Source organism: Dama dama, chromosome 30, assembly GCF_033118175.1.
Source record: "Dama dama isolate Ldn47 chromosome 30, ASM3311817v1, whole genome shotgun sequence".
NCBI classification, from domain to species: domain Eukaryota; kingdom Metazoa; phylum Chordata; class Mammalia; order Artiodactyla; family Cervidae; genus Dama; species Dama dama.
This window is the reverse complement of record NC_083710.1, coordinates 39,772,123-39,785,345: the sequence shown is the minus strand read 5'-3', so window position 1 is coordinate 39,785,345 and position 13,223 is coordinate 39,772,123. Positions and strand designations below refer to the sequence as shown.

Here is a 13,223-nt window from a genome sequence, read left to right as displayed (position 1 = left end):
AACCACTTCAAAATATACAGTTCTGTAATATTCACTAACTCACATTATTGTATAGCATGATGATCTGTAGAATTTGTTCATCTTGAAAAACTGAAACTTGGTACTCCCTGAACAGGACTTGCCTATTTCATTCTACCCCCAACCACTAACAACCACAATTCTACTTTCTTCTATGAATTTGACTATTTAGATACTCATATAAGTGGAATCAAACAGTACCCTGCTTTTCAGAAGTTCAGTTTACACAAATTCCATTTTTCTGAAAAACCTACATTGCTCTTACCAAAGAAAAGTCAGCCTCTTTGCTTTGCTACATTTTGGCTTTCAAAAAATTTCATAGGAACACTACTTTCAGATACCAGGGATACCTGTATTTGTCCTTTTGTCACTGGCTTGTTTCACTTAGCATAATGCCCTCCAGATTCATCCATGTTGTAGCATGCAATAGGACTTACTTTAAGGCTAACTAAATATTCCATTGTATGTATATGCTATGTTTTTTTTATGTCTATACTACATTTTATTAATTCAGTCATCCATTGATGGACATTTGGCTTGGTTCTACCTCTTGACTGTTGTGAATGATGCTGCAGTGAACATGGGTGTGACAAAACTGTGGTGTCATTTGGTTCCTTTTGTATATCTGTGTTTATTGTTACCATGGGGATTACACATAACATCCTAAAGTTATGTGTAATTATGTGTAAAAATTATGTGTAATTAAAGTTACGTGAAACATCCTACAGAAATCTAATCTGAATTAATATCAACTTTAACTGCACAAAACCCTACTTCTGTATAGCTCCATTTCCCTTTTAAATAATACCAATCTCAAAAATTAATCTTTGTACATCAAATACTCAATAATGTGGACTTATAATTATTTGTGTGCATTTGTCTTTTAAATCTTGTAGAAAATGAAAGTAGAGTTAGAAACCAAAGTTAATAATACTGGCTTTCATATTTGTGTGTTTATGTTAATCACAGATATGTATATCTTAATATGAATTTACATTATACTCTAGCATCCTTTCATTTCCTTCTGAAGGACTCCCTGTAGCCTTTTTTATAAGGCAGGTCTGGTGGTAGTGAACTTCCTTACCTCTTTTTATCTGTGAATGGCTTATTACTCCCTCATTTTTGAAGGATAGTCTTGCTGGATCTATAATTCTCAGTTCACAGTTCTTTCTTTAGCTCTTTTAAGTGTATCTTCTGATTACATTCTGACCTCCAAAGTTTCTGATGAAAAATCCGCTGATCATCTTATTGATGATCCCTTATATCTGACAAGTCACTTTTCTCTTGCTGCTTTCACAATTCTCATTTTATGGCTATTGACAGTTTGTTCATCATGCATCTAGTGTGTCTTTCTTTGAATTAGTCCTAACTTGGGTTTTTTGAGTATATTAACATTCTAAGCCTGCTATAACAAAGTGCAGGAATTCCCTGGTGGTTCATTGATTGATTAGGACTCTTCTCTCACTAGCAGGGGATGGATTCAATCCCTCGTTGGGGAACTAAGATCCCACAATGCCACAAAGTAGGTAGTTTTAAAAGCAGAAATGTATTGACTCCCAGTTCTGGAGTTTACAGGTTTAATGTCAGGGTGTTGGCAGAGTTGCTTCCTTCCTTCTGAGGTTGGGGGGTAGGGGAAGCAGAGATTTGTCCCATGTCCCTGGACTAGATTGGTGATCCGCTGGCAATCTTTAGCACTCCTTGGCTTCTGCTGCATCATTGCAGTCTCTGCTTCCTTCACATGGCAATCTCTCTGTGTAACTTGTCTGTCTCAGCTTTTTAATACAGACACCAGTCATATTGAATTAACTCCAGCCTAAAACTTTTATTTTAACTTGATCCTATCTATAAAACCCTATCTCCAAATAAGGACACATTCTGAGGTCCTGGGGGAGGCGGTTAGAACTTCAGTATATTTTGAGGTGAGGACTCAAACCAATTCATAACCAGTCTACTCTCTGCTCTATCAAAAATTTCCTCCTCACATACAGTCGCCCCATCCCAATGTTCCAAAAAAATCATAATCATCTTGCATCAAGTCTAAGTCCAGAATCTCATATAAAATCACTAAATTCTAATTAGCTTAATCAGGTATAAGTAAGAATTCTTTAATTGAAGCTAGGCCAGAACTTCTCTCTATCTCTAAATCTGTGAGAATAGACAGTAAGTCCAAATCCTAGCAGGAAGAATTCCATTAGAATCTTACAGCTTTAGAATAATCCTCAGCGGCTGGATGCTCTGTCCTCCAGTCCTCCTGGGGTGTGGCCCTTCTTCCTCAACCCTGCAGCAGCCTCATCCATTGGAATTGAGGAGTTGTCCTAACTATGAAACACAGGAGGCCCCATCCCTGGAACACAGGAGGAGACAGCCCTGCCTTTCAGGTCTGTGTGCTCTGGGCCTGCAGTAGCAGTGGCACACACTTGAGCCTCTGAATCACCTTTGAAATCACTCCTCCGTTTTCTTGAAACATATGTTCATGACCAGATCACTCTGTCACATCTCTTCTGCCTGTAGAATCTCAGAAGCCCACCACCCCTCTCCGCTTCATTTCCTCTCACCTCTGTCCCCTTCAGTTCAGCCTGGCAGTGTTTCTGCTGAGATGATTGGCTTGGACAATTTGGTGGACATCTTGGTGCTGATTGATTGGCTTCATAAATCATAACATCCATATTCCCTTCAGCAGACACTATCCAGTCATGCCCTTGGTGGTCTCTCCAGAGCTTGCTTTCTCGTTTTTTGAAATACAAATAGGCTAAGAAATTTCTAAATCTTCAGATTCTGGTTCCTTCATGTTTAACAATTTATTCTTCAATTTATCTTTCTCTTCTCACATTTTATTATAAGCAGCAAGGAGAAACCAGGCTGACACTTTGACACTTTATTTAGCAATCTCCTCAGCTAAATATCCAGTTCTACTTTCTACCCAGTACAGTATAATTCATCCAAGTTCTCTACCCCTGTGTAACAAGGATTTCCTTTCCTCCAGTTTCCAGTATCATATTCCTCATTTCTCTATGAAATCTCACCAGAAGCACCTTTAGCATCCATATTTCTACCAATAATCTTTCCAAGGTAATATGGATTTTTTTCATTCAGGTACCTCATAATTCTTCTTCTTCTTTCTGCTCATAATCCAATTTCAAAGCTTCTCCCATAATGTTAGGTATTTATTACAACAGCACCCTGCTTTACCATTGCAAGATCTATATTCATTCCTTAGAGTATCATAAGAAAGTTCCACCGATTAAGTTGCTTAAACAATGTAAGTTTATGGAGAAATAAATAAATAAATAATAAAAGTAAACAATGTAAGTATTGTCTCACAGTTCTGAAGTTTAGAGGTATTGAGGTCAAGTTGTTAGTAGTGTTGGTTCCTTCTGAAGGTCATAAGTGAGAATCTATTTCATGCCTTCTTGCCCTAATTGCTGGTGGTTAGCTGGAAAATATTGGTGTTCAGTGGCTTCTACTACTCTCCATTTTCTACCTTCATCTTTATGAGCCTTCTACTATGTGTGTGTGTCTTTGCCCAATTTTACTCCTTTTTTCCAGCCATGAAATTGAAAGATGCTTGCTCCTAGGAAGAAAAGCTATGACCAACCTAGACAGCATATTAAAAAGCAGAGACATTACTTTGCTGGTAAAGTTCCATCTAGTCAAAACTATGGTTTTTCCGGTAGTCATGTATGAATGTGAGAGGTGGACTGTAAACAGAAAGCTGAGCGCCAAAGAATTGATGCTTTTGATGTGTTGGAGAAGACTGTTGAGAGCACATTGGACAGCGAGGAGATCAAACCAGCCAATCCTAAAGGAAATCAGTCCTGAATATTCAGTGGAAAGACTGATGCTAAAGCTGAAACTCCAATACTTTGGCCACCTGATGGGAAGAAGAGACTCATTGGAAAAAGACCCTGATGCTAAGAAAGATTGAAGGCAAGAGGAGAAGGGGATGACAGAGGATGAGATAGTTGGATGGCATTACCGACTTAATGGACATGAGTCTGAGCAAGCTCTGGGAGTTGGTGATGGACAGGGAAGCCTGGCATGCTGCAGTCCATGGGGTCACAAGGAGTCAGACACAACTGAGTGATAACTGAATAAAGAAACTAGTCATACTGGATTAAGACCTACTTTCAGTTCAGTCGCTCAGTCGACTCTTTGTGTGTCAGACTCTTTGTGACCCGATGGACTGCAGCACACCAGGCCTCCCTGTCCATCACCGACTCCAGATTTACTCGAATTCATGTCCATTGAGTCAGTGATCCCATCCAACCATCTTGTTTTCTGTCGTCCCCTTCTCCCCCTGCCTTCAGTCTTTCCCAGCATCAGGGTCTTTTCAAATGAGTCAGTTCTTTCCATCAGGTAGCCAAAGTTATTGGAGTTTCAGCTTCAACATCAGTCCTTCCAATGAATATTCAGGATTGATTTCCTTTAGGATTGACTGGTTGGATCTCCTTGCAGTCCAAGGGACTCTCAAGAGTCTTCTCCAACACCACAGTTCAAAAGCATCAGTTCTTCAGCACTCAGCTTTCTTTATAGTCCAACTCTCACATCCATACATGACTACTGGAAAAACCATAGCCTTGACTAGATGGACCTTTGTTGGCAAAGTAATGTCTCTACTTTTTAATATGCTGTTGAAGTTGGTCATAACTTTTCTTCCAAGGAGTAAGCATCTTTTAATTTCATGATTGCAGTCACCATCTGCAGAGATTTTGGAGCCCACAAAAATAAAGTCTGCCACTGTTTCCACTGTTTCCCCATCTATTTGCCATGAAGTGATGGGACCAGATACCATGATCTTAGTTTTCTGAATGTTGAGCTTTAAGCCAACTTTTCCACTTTCCTATTTCACTTTCATCAAGAGGCTCTTTAGTTCTTCACTTTCTGCCATAAGGGTGGTGTCATCTGCATATCTGAGGTTATTGATATTTCTCCCAGCAATCTTGATTTCAGCTTGTGCTTCTTCCAGACCAGCATTTCTCATGATGTACTCTGCATATAAGTTAAATAAGCAGGGTGACAACATACAGCCTTGACGTACTCCTTTTCCTATTTGGAACCAGTCTGTTGTTCCATGTCCAGTTCTAACTGTTGCTTCCTGACCTGCATACAGATTGCTCAAGAGCAAATACCAGACCTAGTATTCCCATCTCTTGAAGAATTTTCCAGTTTGTTGTGATCCACACAGTCAAAGGCTTTGGTATAGTCAATAAAGCAGAAATATATGTTTTTCTGGAACTCTCTTGCTTTGTTTATGTTCCAACGGATGTTGGCAATTTGATCTCTGGTTCTTCAGCCTTTTCTAAAGCCAGCTTGAACACCTGGAAGTTCACAGTTCACATATTGTTGAAGCCTGGCTTGGAGAATTTTGAGCATTACTTTACTAGCATGTGGGATGAGTGCAATTGTGCATTTGTTTGAGCATTCTTTGGCATTGCCTTTCTTTGACCTACTTTAACGACCTCATTTTAACTTGTTTATCTCTATAAATACTCTGTCTCCAAATAAGGTCATGTTTTGAGTTTCTGGGGGTTACAGCTCCATTGTATCTTCCCGGGAGAGACGTAAATCATCCCGTAATGCTTAGCTGATTGGATTTGTAGATTTGTGTATGTCATCAAATTTGGGAAGTTGTTGGTCGTTATTTCTTCAGATAATCTTTCTGTTCCTTTCTTTCTCTCTCATTTTTCTGGGACTCCTATAATGCATATATTGGTGTGATTGATGATATCCCACAAATATCTTGGTCTCTGTTCACTTAATTCTTTTTTTTCTTTCTGTTTCTCACTATTTCAATTGTCCTATATTCAAGTTCACTGATTGTTTCTTATGGCTGCTCAAATCTGCTGTTTAACCTTTCCAGAGTATTTTTTGTTTCAGTTACTGTACTTTTCAGTTCCAGAATTTGATTCCTTTTTATAATTACTATCTGTTGGTATTTTAGTTTTGATCCTATATTGTTTTCCTTGTTCTCTCTAGTTCCTTGTCTATCTTTTCTTTTAGCTCTTTGAGCATATTTAAGACAGTTCTAAATTCTTTGTCTAGTAAATCCACTATCTGGACTTCCTAAGGGCTGATTTCTGTCTGTTTACTTTTCCAGTGGTCATGTATGGGTGTGAGAGTTGGACTATAAAGAGAGCTGAGCACAGAAGAATTGATGCTTTTGAACTGTGGGGTTGGAGAAGACTCTTGAGAGTCCCTTGGACTGCAGGAAGATCCCAACCAGTCCATCCTAAGGGAAATTGGTCCTGGGTGTTCATTGGAAGGAACTGATATTAAAGCTGAAACTCCAGTATTTTGGCCACCTGATGTGAATAGCTGACTCATTTGAAAAGACCCTGATGTTGGGAAAGATTGAAGGCAGGAGGAAAGGGGACAACAGAGGATGAGATGGTCAGATGGCATCACTGACTCAATGGACATGAGTCTGGGTAAACTCTGGGAGTTGGTGATGGACAGGGAGGCCTGGCGTGCTGCGGTTCATGGGGTCACAGAGAGTCGGACACGACTGAGCAACTGAACTGAACTGAATTTTGTTACTTGGAATGAGCCATGTTTCCCTATTTCTTTGTATGTCTTCTGATTTCTTGTTGAAAATTAGGCATCAACTATTATAATACAGTAAAACTCTGAAAATCAGATAGCCCCCACACACATGCACCCATGCATAACTGGATTTGTTTTAAATTGTTGAAAACTGTGGTAGTTTTTTTCTTTTGAGACTTTTTCAAACTGTTCTTGCAAGTACTATTGCTTGTGTGTGATCTCTGAAGTGTCTGTGTTCTTTTAGCTTGTGTTTGACAAGTGTTTATGTTGACTTCCTTGAATGTTGAAAGTTTAATTGGGTGTTTGCTTCAATGCTGTAAGCCTTAACTGTTTTCCAGAGCCCTAACAAAGCTGGTTCAGATGGTTTCTCGTTTTTTCAGTGTTTCTATGAGGAAATGAGAGCTTGGAGCTTCAGATTCTGCAATTTTGCTCCTGTCACTTGTCTGTTGAATATTTCAGTGTTCCCTTTGGATAGCCTGTTAGTGGAGGAATATGAATACTACCTACTTAGAAATAAAGGTTTAGAAGGCTTTAAATAGTTTTAAAAATTTTTAATGAAATAACAAAAATTTCAGAAAATTTCCACTTGCATTGTTGCACTCACAAAAGAGAAAAACCTCATTTTTTGACCATTTGAGATGGTTTTTAAAATACTTTTTAACTTTAAGAATTGGTATTTGGAGAGATAAACAGTTGTCCTTGGTTTTGTTTTAGTAACTATGTTTGAAGTAGTATAGGAACTTCAGGAACTGTGTTTTAAAGTAACCAGATAATCCTGTTTAATAAAGTAAACCTCTACTGAATTATGAAGTCTTTTCACAAACTCTACTGAAATTACTGATTTAAAGATTTATCAGTTCAGTTTAAAACCATTAGATGGATGGCTAATGGGAAATTAGACATTCATACAATGGCAAAGTAACATACATGAATTATTTGGTGATCACAAGGGAAACATGTAACTGTGTAGAGAAGGGATGAAAGTTGCCACACCATTCCATAGATGAATCTTAGCTTACTAACAGTGAGTAATGCTGTCTTCTGATGTGTTGCAACTATCATGTATTCTAGCCAAAAGATTTGGCTTGAATCCATCAAACTTGTAGATATAACTTTCTGTTTTGAGGAAAGTCAGGGCATATACCCTAACTCAGTGGAGGAAGAAGATAAATAATAGGATGAAGACATAACCACATAAATCCAGAAGATGAGGCTTTCTACAGAAAAATAGCAGACTATCTTTAACAAGACAGGATTATGGGAGGTGGGAGAGGGGATCGGGATGGGGAATACATGTAAATCCATGGCTGATTCATGTCAATGTATGGCAAAAACCACTACAATATTGTAAAGTAATTAGCCTCCAACTAATAAAAATAAATGGAAAATAAATAAATAAAAGCCTCAAGCCCCAAATAAAAGAACACTACACTAATTTATAAGACTTATTTAGATGACCAAACATAACAAGTAGTCAGATTGGCTACTTGGTTTGGTCAATTCAGTTCAATTACTCAGTCATGTCCAACTCTTTGCGACCCCATGGACTGCAGCATGCCAGGCTTCTCTGTCTATCACCAACTCCTGGAGCTTGCTCAGACTCGTGTCCATCGAGTCGGTGATACCAACCAGCCAACCATCTCCTTCTCTCTCGTCCCCTTCTCCTCCTGCCTTCAATCTTTCCCAGCATTAGGGTCTTTTCTAATGAGTCAGCCCTTTGCATCAGGTGTCCAAAGTATTGGAGCTTCAGCTTCAGCATCAATCCTTCCAATTAATATTCAAATGATTTCCTTTAAGATTGACTGGTTTGATCTCCTTGCAGTCCAGGGCCTCTCAAGTGTCTTTTCCAACACCACAGTTGGTCAGTTAGGGAAATATAATATGGTTTAAAAGTACTAGTAGGAGCACTTGCTGAAGCAGAGAATGTGAGAATTGATAGGAAAATGCAGATTATCAAATTGTGTGGCATGGTCTGATTTTTGGTTAAAAAAAAACCATGGAAAGTGTGTTTAGAAAAAGATCTAGAAGCAAGAGTTCTCTGGTGGTCTAATGGTTAGGACTTGGTGCTTTTACTGCTATGGGCTCAGGTTCAGTCCCTGATCAGGGAAGTAAGTTCTAAGATGCTGCATGGCACAGCCAAAAAAAGAAAAAAATCTGGAAGGATATCTTAAGATAACTGGAAGACTGTGATTTTTATAAATTTTTGTTATGTCTTATATATGTTAATTTTTATATACTACTTTTGTAGCAGAATATTTCAAACATAAATTACATGACTGCTTATGTCTAATTCGGTTCTAATATTTGATCATTTTATGAGCAGTGCCTGTAATACATGGAACATTTAAATTTTAAGTTTCTATGAAACAATAATGCTGTAATCCCTGCTTTAATCTCTCTTTCTTAGATAGAGAGCCTGGATTTTTTATTTCTATTAAAGGGAATTGAGGAATTCTATAAAAGTGAAGATGCAGAAAATCTGGAAATCCTCTGTCCAGTTCAAGATCAAGCCTGTGTCGCTAAATTTGAAGACGGAATTTGGTACCGAGCAAAAGTTATTGGTAGGAAATTGCACCCTATTTCCTCAGGGAGATGTTTCATTTAAAAATTGATATCATTTGAGTCAGTGCAAATTAAATCATTAATTAAATTAATTAAATCATTATCTGATCTTACAATTTTGCTCTGTCATCTAGCTTTAGAAAGCTAGTGATAATGTTGATAGATGAACCTCTGGCTCCTTGGATTTCATTTGATTTGACTAGGACTTTAACCATTATTTTGTTTTCTAACATTTGCCTTATTTAAAAAATAGTTCTAAATGACCTACACATACTCCAATCTCTACTGAAAAGACAAATACTTTTAATTCTTTTGGCTTTCTTTTGTCATTTATCTGTTATTTCTTCTAAATAATGTGTAATACTTTGTAGACACTTCACTCTTAGGTAGTAAATGTATTAGATGAGTTTTAGATCTCACAGCTGTTTTGTCACCACTCTCTCCTCCATAGTTATATCACAGTTTTTAGTTAAATTCATATTGTGTGCAAGTATTTTCAGTGCTATTCCATAAAGTATAGCTTTAATTCTGAGTTGATAATTCCATCAATTTTTCACTTTTTTAAAAAAATTATGGCTACATTTTCCTAATAGTTTAAAACAATTTTCTACATGATAAGACTTTTCACATAATGTTGGTTTGATTTTTTCTTTTGTAACAGTGAAAACATCATTCCATCACTTGCTCCATGTAGACTTGCTTGTCATCTAGGCTTACTACACTGTTGTTATTCTGGGGAGTTGTGTCACTTGTTTTCCTAGATTCAGCTGCTAGTTTTCTGAATTCCGTTTACTTTTTAGGTTTACTCTGATGGAGCATTTTCCTCAACTCTTTACCTTAAACTTGAGGTACATATGTCTTTTCAGACTCTGCTTGAGTGCCATCTTAGGTAGTACTGGTGTCGTTCCATTTGCTTTCACTTCTCCCTAGGAGCAGAGAATACCTGAACTTTTTCCATTTTGAAATTGTATTCTGTAGAAGTTTATAAATTTGAAAGTAATGGCAAAAAGTTTTGTAGCACTGTATACACATGTGCTTAGAGGAGCTAAACACTCAAAATGAAAAGATAGATCTTTATTCATGCTTCAGTCTATTTGAATGTTCCAGAGATTTCTCTGGTATCTCTAAAATATGAAAACTAGTTTGACATAGAGGTCTGTTTCTGCTCATTTTTCACAATATCTACAGATAATTTTTAAAATTTCACTATTAGATATTATTGTATGAATCGATCTGTGCCTTGATCATTAAGTTTCTTGCCTTGCTTAATTACCTATGTTGACTAACACATTAAATGCTTAGTTTGTGTTTGGTGCTTTGCAAAGTGTATTTTAAGTAGGTGAATCATCAAAAACAATCTTAAGATCTGACTCTGTTGGTGCACCCACTCTACAGGTGAAATAATGAGGCTGAGAGAAAAAAGTAATTTGCTCAGGGTAGTATCTTAGAGATATTAATTAGATTTCCTCACAGTCACATGTCATTTAAGTGTCTTAACTCCAGATCTAATTCTTAACTTTTAGGCTGTAACACATAGCATTGGATGACTTTGTTATCCCGATTTTGGTTATCTTTTGATATCTTTAAATTGTTAGTTTCTCATTCACCAAGTCTGAAACAACAATATATTATGGTTGGTTTTGTGAGAAAATATTAGAAATATTTTTTACATTAAAAAAATATTAAGTTTGTATGTTAAACATAAAGATATTCTAATCTAGTTGATTGTAGATCAGTCTAAACTTTGCTAGATAATGTTTTTTCCAAGTTTGTGATTTCCAGTTTCATAATTTTTGAAGGATTGCCTGGACATCGTGAAGTTGAAGTTAAATATGTGGACTTTGGCAATACAGCAAAAATAACACTTAAAGACATGCGTAAGATAAAGGATGAGTTTCTGAATCCTGCAGAGAAGGTAATCTGCTTACTGTGAATCATAGGTTTAGAATATCAGTACAAACATGAAAGGAGTTTTGAAGTTATTTTTACTGTATAAATGTTCTTTTAACTACAGTTTTCCTGTAAATAATTTCTAACTCATGGGCTATCAGAGTTTCTGTAGTTACTATTTAAGAAATAATATGTATCTTAGCAGATAAGCATTAATTATAATTATGTGTATAATATGTGTGTTTTTGTAAGTACTTACTGGTCTGCAGCCTTTAATGTATTATTTTGAAATAACTGTACAATGTGATAAGAATATGATGTATTATGTGAAAAAAGTCATTACAGAAGTGGTTTCACTGTGATCCCATTTACGTTTAAGTATGTGTAACATGTGCAAGAGAAAGATGTCTGGAAGGATAAGTAAAAAACTTACCCTTCTCTTGGAATCCTACTCCCCAAAGATAAGTATGGTTAAGGAAGCTTATTTCCTAATTTATATACTCCTAGTATTTGAATTGTTGTTAAGCAGTACTTTTCATTTAAAATGGATAAAATAATACAGGAAGAACTTGAAAATATAGATGATAAAATAAAGGAGGAATCATTCAGAATTATTCAGTATTTTTGATATATATACTTCTAAGATGCATCTTCTGTGTTTTTAACAATTATAAGACTATAGATAGTCCTATAACCTGCATTTTCATCTAACAATATATTGTAGTATTAAAATCTGCAGTTCTTTAAGTGGATGCTTATTATTCCAGTATCTGAGTATAAAATGGTTCATTCAGCAAAGTACTCTGGGGATTTTTGTTTCATCTTTGGTTTTGGTATTTTTTAATAAGCTATTTGGAATTTTATTTTTTTAATTGACATATAGTTGGTGTAGAGTATTATACAAGTTACAAGTGTACAGTATAGTGAGTCACAATTTTTTAAAGTTATACTTCATTTATAGTTATAAAATATTGGCTATATTTCCTGTGTTGTTCAATATATCCTTGTAGCTTATTTTATATGTAATGGTTTGTACCTCATAATCCCATATTCTGTTGATTCCAGCTGTTTGCATTTATAAGTATTGTTAGAGAGATTTTTGGACATTTGTTTTCTAAATATGTATTAAATTCAAATGCAAAGTTTGGTTTTGTACACATTTAACACTTGAATTCTAAAATAACTGTAAGTTAACATTACTTTCTTAATGATGCAATTTTGTTTGACCTAGGCAATTAAATGTAAGCTGGCCTATATTGAACCATATAAAGGGACAGTGCAGTGGTCAAAAGATGCTAAAGAAAAATTTGAAGAAAAGACTCAAGATAAGTTTATGACATGTTCCATCATTAGTAAGCTTTCTTCATTTTTATTGGGTGCCATGTGATCATAATCTTAAATAAGACTAAGAGTATAATATATAACATTTTTCAGATCTTATAATTTCAGTGTGTTGTCATTATGAGCTGTGAGAAGTAACATTTATTGAGAACTGAGGACAATGGAATAATATCTTCTGCAGGCCCGAGAACCTAAAATCAGCACATGAGGCAAATTTCCACTGAAGATCAAGTCATCCTTAGCATGTCTTCTTGAAAACCCTAAAGTCAGGAGTTAACTTCTCTTATTTCTCTTTGCCTTTGGGCCAGTCTCTGTCCCTCATCAATTTGCAGGAAAGCGAAGGGAAATGGGAGATAACTAGAAAATAGTTTTTGTTTTATTTGACTCAGGTGAATTTAACTGTAGGTTCTCAGCTTATTTTGGAAAAAATTGTTTATCTTTGAAACAGTTTGAGTCTGATACACAGGCTAAGCTCTAGCCCTCAGTTTTGTAACTCAACAAGTTTAGTGGCAAAACCTGAGTTTACATGAAGATCTAATATTGATCTCCCTTATAGTGAGTATTCATCATATAGTCTACTTCAGGATAGTCATGATTGCTGCCTCAGAATTTCTGGGGGTATTAGAAAGTGATAAGTATGTATTCTGTATAGCTTTTCTCAGTTTGAAGAATTGTGAAACATGTATGACCCCAAGGGATTTGGATGGAGGATTCGAAAGCTGCTGTTATCAGAGATTTTGATCTTTTCCAAAGCTGTGACTGACATTGGCTGTGTTGATCTGAGCAGTACTAGTGCAGGATATATACAACTATGTTTACTTAGGTTTGACTTATATGGCACTTTCAAAGGCCCTTTTTATGATATCTAC

The 13,223-nt window shown here is 36.2% G+C and overlaps 1 protein-coding gene across 1 annotated transcript in view; it reads left to right on the top strand.

Annotated features, from left to right (window-relative positions):
• Positions 1 to 13,223, top strand: part of RNF17 (ring finger protein 17) — a 116,956-nt gene that overhangs the window by 51,643 nt on the left and 52,090 nt on the right. Inside the window, exons 17-19 of the mRNA XM_061133328.1 lie at positions 8,969 to 9,122; positions 10,923 to 11,038; positions 12,245 to 12,365. Of these exons, the coding sequence (XP_060989311.1) occupies positions 8,969 to 9,122; positions 10,923 to 11,038; positions 12,245 to 12,365 (391 nt within the window). The remainder of the gene's footprint in view (positions 1 to 8,968; positions 9,123 to 10,922; positions 11,039 to 12,244; positions 12,366 to 13,223) is intronic.